Source organism: Elephantulus edwardii, unplaced genomic scaffold (genome assembly GCF_000299155.1).
Source record: "Elephantulus edwardii isolate Elephantulus edwardi_28Jun2011 unplaced genomic scaffold, EleEdw1.0 scaffold00098, whole genome shotgun sequence".
In the NCBI taxonomy this organism is placed as follows: domain Eukaryota; kingdom Metazoa; phylum Chordata; class Mammalia; order Macroscelidea; family Macroscelididae; genus Elephantulus; species Elephantulus edwardii.
In genome coordinates, this window is record NW_006399848.1 from 4998462 (window position 1) to 5005286 (window position 6825).

At 41.0% G+C, this 6825-nt stretch overlaps 1 protein-coding gene across 2 annotated transcripts in view; it reads left to right on the top strand.

The window, feature by feature from the left end:
* Positions 1–117: 117 nt before the first annotated feature.
* Positions 118–6825, top strand: part of CDK14 (cyclin-dependent kinase 14) — a 691509-nt gene continuing 684801 nt past the window's right edge. The window contains exon 1 of one of the 2 annotated variants that reach the window (XM_006891459.1): positions 118–212. In XM_006891459.1, coding sequence (XP_006891521.1) covers positions 118–212 — 95 coding nt within the window. The remainder of the gene's footprint in view (positions 213–6825) is intronic. The other variant, XM_006891458.1, reaches the window with a different exon arrangement.

Consider the following 6825-nt stretch of genomic DNA (forward strand, 5'->3'; position numbering starts at 1 on the left):
CCGCGGAGGAGGCGGAGGAGGAGGAGGCGCCGCCTTCCCCGCGCTCGCGTCCTCGCCGTTGTCTGCGCTCGGCTCTGGACCAGTTTGGGGAAGTTGCCCCGGCCCCGCGCAGCCCAGATGTGTGACCTCATTGAGCCGCAGCCGGCCGAGAAAATCGGCAAGATGAAGAAGTTGCGGAGAACTTTGTCAGAGAGTTTCAGCCGCATTGGTGAGTGTCGCGCTGCCCCGGGCGCCGCCGTCCCTGCGCGGGTCACCCGCTCGCCTCGGCCCGGCGCTCCGCTCCGCTCCAGGCACTCGCAATGCAGCGGTGGCCCGGGGCTGGCGCGCGGTGCGCTGCGCTACATGCAGACGTGGGAGGGCTGCTGCGGGGCAGCCGGGGCAGGGCGGCGACGGGAACGGGCGGCATCCCTCTCCCCAGGACCCGGGGGTGCCTGGATATGGCAAGCCTACAATTAGCAAGTCTACCAGGGGGTTCCGCCCCTACTTTCGCGCCTGCGGGGAATCCGAGAGGGGATGGCTCGGCCCCCACAGCTCTGGGGGGCTGTGCCGCCGCCCTGGTCACTTGCTGTTTTTTGTTTTTTTTTTTTCTTTGCCCCGGGTTTGGCATATGCTGTCAATAACATAGGTTTGGTGAAGCGTTGTGTTGTGCTTGGTATTGTCTGGCACATCCAATCCAAGGGGAAGTGGGACAGATACCTTGGGACCTTTTGTTCAGTACTTCGGGTCCTAGAAAGCGAGATTTGAGTGTCAGTCTATCCCGTTGTGTTTGAATCTTCCTTCGATTTGCTCCAGAGAAATCTGCGCGATGAAGTTACCTAGATGTTTAGGAATAAGTCTCCTGTACTTCTATTTACTCGAGCTCCGGGATATTGTCTTTATACCACCCAACCATCTAAAAACTGACCTAGGGATGTTTAGGGCGTTTCAAAATAAAATCGTGTTACAGGCTGCAGCCAGGTGACAGAGCAGTGTCACGTGAAATGAGCTTGTGAGATTCAGAGTGTTAGCTATACAAAGCCCTTTTTAACAATAACGGGTAGTTGTACTGTCTTAACTTTCATTTACACAGGTAAATGCACTCAGCAAGATTCTGGGAGCACACAGAATAATTAACTTCTTCAAGACTCTAGAAACCTTCTAGCCTTTGTTTCATTCGTTTAAAATGCCATCCATATTAATGGAAGTGTTAATGGAAGCCAGATATGTTTTTGTTTCTCTGTACCTTAGAATTGGCACCTATCCATTGCTGACCCTCCACAGGTTTTCAGAGAACAGTTAATCACAGGGGCGGAAAGATTGCCCATCCTTCTCCCTTAGAGCAGCTGGTGGATTCAAACCACATACCTTTGAGATGGCAGCGCCGCTTCTTACCAGTAGGCTACCAAAGCTCCATAAATATGCTGAATATAGTAAAATAAATCCTTGCACTGTTAAAAATGCACACAGATATCATAGTCATCCATCTATTAAAATCAGTTTATAAGTATATCTAAAAATATGCAACCTGCAAAGTGAGAGAAAGCAAGGGTTAAGATTTAGCTGTGATTTCTTTGCTTCCTTTTTAAACGTATTTTTTTTGTGTGTGTGTTGTTGTTGTTACCAAGATGACTGCAAAGTAATGGTGTGCAGTCGGTACTGAGTCCTGGTTTTGTTTGTTGCATGCATTGGATATTTGCAGTTTCACTCCTCAAAGTTAGTAAATACATGTGAGGAGTTCTTACGTTCAAAGAAGTTGCAGCCTGGAAGTGGGAACGAGTGAGGTGCTGAGTTGGTGTGCATTATTAACTGGAATGTTTCATCTTGTGACCCAAACTATCACATATGCAGGTTCTGGAGTCCATTAAGCTTCTGTTGTAAAAACACATTAACTGTATATTTATGAATGCTAATGACTCTGTTGGAGCCCCTCCAGTTCTGCTTTAAATAATTCATTGCAGTTGAGTCTCAGTTAGAAATCAAGAATATCAATATAAAGAAAAATTCCTTGTATTTAAAGAATTCCAAAGTTTTGATTGACAATTAGAAAAATTTGGATTAACTGCAGTGCTGGCAAATGGAGTATTATGGTTAATTGGATTTTCTAGCTTACTGAGATTTAGTGATGTGAGACTCCTTTTGATTTCAACTCTTGTTAAATGTCTTCTAAGATCTCCTAGTACATTTTACTTCCCCTCTTTAGGAAGCAGTGTGCAGCACAGTGAATATAACGGATTACTTCTTGTATTGATGGAGGGCCCATAGGAAATTGATTGCAGTAATGAATTGTCGAATTCAGTGATGATCAGGATAGAAAATGACATTGTGGAATACTACAAAAAGAACGTAAAGGACTTTCAAAAGGCTACACAGCAAGCCCAGGATATTCATTAGAAATTGTAGTCCAAGAAAAGTGCAACAGTGAATGAAGGGAAATCCAAAGTCTTTGTAAATTTTCATTGAAATTAATAATAAATTTAAAAAAGGAAAAAATGAAATTGTATTCCAAGAGAAATAATTTTTCATTATTTACTTCTTAATATTTCATATCCTGTGAAAATCAAAACCAGTGGAATATTTCTCATTATTTTAGGATTTTTAAGGTATTAGGGACTGCTGAATTGAGATTTTACTGTGGAATTATATAGTGTCTCGACTGAGAAGACCCACTGTGTGTCTCCACTGCTATTATTTTTCTTTCTCCCCTCATTGGCATGATTTGATTGTGACTCATCCGTTCAGATTCCAGTGGGACAAGTGTTCAAGTACTCAGAGAGTTCCGAGGCTGTCAGACTTTGTGACTGCAATAGCATTTTTCTGTAGAGCAGCTGATGGGGTTGAACCATCAACGTTTTGGTTAGCAGTGCAGTGCTTGCCCACTTACACTACGAGGGCTTTCATTGTGTATCACATCTGGAGATTCAAGGTGTTGCTACACTTAGCTGAACGACCCTCGTCAAGTTGTCGAGTCAACTTTTCATGTACAACTCAAGTCTTTTGCTGGCATTTAGAAAATTGTCCTTGTGTGCTGTTGAGTTGGAACTGACTCATAGCTGACCCTCCAGCAGCTTTTCAGGGGAAGTTAAATCACATAGGAGGCGATTACCCATCCTTTTCTCTTGAAGCAGCTGGTGGGTTTGAACTTCGCACCTTTGGAATTGCAGTAGAGCTTCTTACCACTAGGCCACCAAAGCTCCAATACTTGGAGAACTAATATCTATATAATGCCCTTTGTGTTTAGTAAGTATTTGATAAACCTTCTCCACATGCTGTCTTTATCATTATTATACTGAGATAGCTGATTTTAGAGATATTAGACACAGCAGTATAGTCATCCTGCAAACAGGACGGATTTTGGAGTTAAGGAAATCTGAGTTTGAACTCTCTTCTTTGCCTACTCTGTGCCTTAGGTAACTAGTTCAGTTTCCTTAAATCCTGGGGTCCTCATGCATACATATTCATGAGCTTGTTTTGAAAATTGAATCAGATAAAATGCATACAACTCTAGTGCAAAATCTGTCACATGGTGAAGATCAATAGTGCCCGTTTCTCCATTTATCCCCTCTCTTCCTTTTTTCTTCATTGGCACTTCATGGGGAGATCAAAGACTGACTGTTTGGTTCCTTTTGAATAATCCAACATTTGAATGCATTTATCTCCCCTAACCAATCTGAGATGATTACTGAAATACGCGTACTGCTTTATTTTGCTTTCTAGTATGTTTAAAAAGTGTGCTTGTTATAAGATAAAATAGACAGTGTCATTGTTTAGCTATAACGTATTATGATTCATCTATAGAAAATGAGGGCAATTTGAAAACATGGGATGTCCAGTCAATATTTATTAATAATAATAATTCTGAATAGAAAAAAGTATCCATGCTGATTCTTAATTTATTCAAGAGTGAAAGATTCTCTTGATCCCCACCCCAAACATAGCTGATCTGAGATTACTGAGTTATGAAAGGACTAATAAAACACATTGGCTTTCAAGCCACAGCATTCTAATTTATGACATCTGCCAGGGAGTGCCCATAATACAGCTATGGTTCTTTTATAAGACTCGTGTAATTGAATTTTAAAGTCACCCATAGATTTCAGTAGTGAGCATTTATGGTTTTCTACTAAATAATGTCAGTGTGGTACTTAGGAATTGCTATAGTCTCACATTTGTTTTTTACAAATTAGTTTCATATAAAGACAAATGAAAACTTAAATTGTTAAAATAATTTAAGTATATTCATATCCATTTACTCTTTTAATTTTTCATTAGTTTAGGAAGCGAAATGCTTTCTTTATTAGTGGGTATATGATTAAGATCAAACTAACAGTTCTTATATTCATTTGTCTGTGTTTTTTTCCACTCTTGAATTATCTCCTTGAGAAAGAACATTTATACCCTGTTGTTTAAGATGAACCCTGCACATACAGTTTGTTTAGTTGATAGAGTTTATAAGAGAACTGAATGTAAGAAAGAACCTAAGGTTAGACTGAAATTTTGTATTTGCTGCCTTGTGCTGTAAGTCTGTAATTCTAGATTCTAGGTGTCATCTAGAGAACTTTCCTGACTTTGTTAAGGAATTGCATTGACAACCCAAAGGCAAGAGGTTCGAATCCACTAGCTGTTCCTCAGGAGAAAGATGGAAAATCTTCTCTGATGTAGTTTACAGCCTCTGAACACTGTCTGGAAGGTCAGCTATGAGTTGGTTTTGGTGCACAACAACAACAAAACAAATTTGTCATCTGATGGATTAGTCAAACCGAGAAAAATGTAGAGTTCCAGAATTACAGGTGCTTCAGACACAGAGTTGAACACTTTTTCAGTGTATCTTCCTTCATCCAAAGCATTTCCAAAATAATTCAATTTGAAATGGAATGATCTGTTTATAAGTGAGAACAGTGTATGGTTTTAATATGCCAAAAAACCATTAACACATCTAAAAAAATGAAATAATATTCTTTCACCACTGAAATAAAGTTCATTAATTCAGCAAAGTCTTACCAAGCACCTCCTTCATGCCAGTCACGGCACTGGCATTCAGATATCATTACCAAGGAAATGAATTTCTGACCTCAAGGGCTTTAGGGAAGGACAGGCCAAATAATGAGCAATGGTGACACAGAGTTAGATTTTCTCCCATGCAGGTTAGTGCAGATTGCTGCTGGGGATGTAGAGGATGTACCCCATGATACCACCAGTCGACTGAATGGAATATTTGATGATTGTAAGTGGTTTAATGTATTCTTCTTTGTTAATCCAGAATAATCTAATATGCTTGTTATAAGTAGATGTATTCTTGTGTTGAGATCAGAATTTATTCAACTGTGATTTGATAAATATCTGACAAAGACACCTATACTTAGCCCTTGTTGTTGTCAGTATATTAACACTGTGTTTTCGCTATATTGACTCCAAGGGAATAATTCCAGACTTAGAGGCAACCATGTGAGTTGGCAATCTAGAGGTAAAGGCTTTCTTTTCAGTGAAGATGGACTTCTTGATCTTAATTACCCACTGGTATGATGTCTTGTTTGAGAAGGATGGGCAGTCCCCTCCCATGTGATTAACTGCCTCTGAAAACCTGCTGGAGGCTCAGCTGTAGGTTGGTCTTGACTGATGATACAAAACAACAATAACAACAATAACATGGTATCTCGAGGTTGACAGAGGTATGCATTGGACAGAATCTGACTTCCTGCTCATGACCTTTAAGGAACTCAGTCTGTAATTTCCTCTTTCCTAGTCTTTCTACCTCCAGACCCATCTTTTACTCTAGAATGTTTTTGAAATTGGCGACATTAGGGAACTGGAGGAGTGCCTGGATGTGTAAATTGTTGATAGGTGTGGCTGCTGACCAGAAGAGGTTAGTGGTTTGTGTCTATCTAACCAGAGGTGCCTTGACTGTGACCATTGAACATCATATGGATCTAACTCTAACACATCTCTACTCTAACACATATGAATCAGAATCAGCTTGATAGCAGCTGGTCGGTAGGGGTCTAGAAGGCAGTAGTTTAGTCTGAATTCTGAAAGCATTCTAGTTTTTCTGCCCTTATCTTCTCCCAACTTGAGTGCATTCATTCTGTATTTGCAGTTCCCTAAAGGGAAGTATTAAGCTACCTTTTTGCCAGAATGTTTTACTTAAGAAAGCACATGATTAAATTTTTAGGACTCTATTTTAAAAGCAAAGAAAATTTATTAGGAAAGATATATACTGTAGAGTGAGATGGGTCAGTCCTCTGTAAGTAGAGCGGTGGAGGACTTTTACAGGACCTCTTGGACTTTGACAAAGCAGTTCTGGTGGCCTGGAGGGTAGAGAGTTGTGCTGCAAAACTAAAGTGCCGCTTCTGGTTCTGATTAACCAGCAACAGCTGCTGAAAACCCCCTGGAGAGTCAGTTCTGAGTTAAAATTTTATAATGTATAGGCCTGATACAGGCCATGGTCTTTGCAGCCACTTGCTATGCATCAGAGAGCTGGACAATGACTAGGGAGGATAGAAGGAAAATTGATGCCTTTGAGCTGTTGTGCTGGAGAAGAGTATTGACTATACCAAGAAAACAAATAGGTTTATCTTGAAGAGGGTTAAAGTAGGCTGCTCCTTGGAGGCAAAGATTCTGAAGCTTCATCTGACATACTTTGGACATGTTGCAAGGAGGGACCAGTCCTTGAAGAGGGACATCATGCTTGGGAGGGTGGAGGGACAGCGCAGGAGAGGAAGGCCCTCTATGAGGTGGATTGATTCAGTGACTGGGGTAATTGGGATGGGAGTGTCAGAGACAGTGCAATTGGCACAGGACAGAACGGAGTTTAGTCGCTATGAGTCGCAGGCGACTCGACAGCACATAACA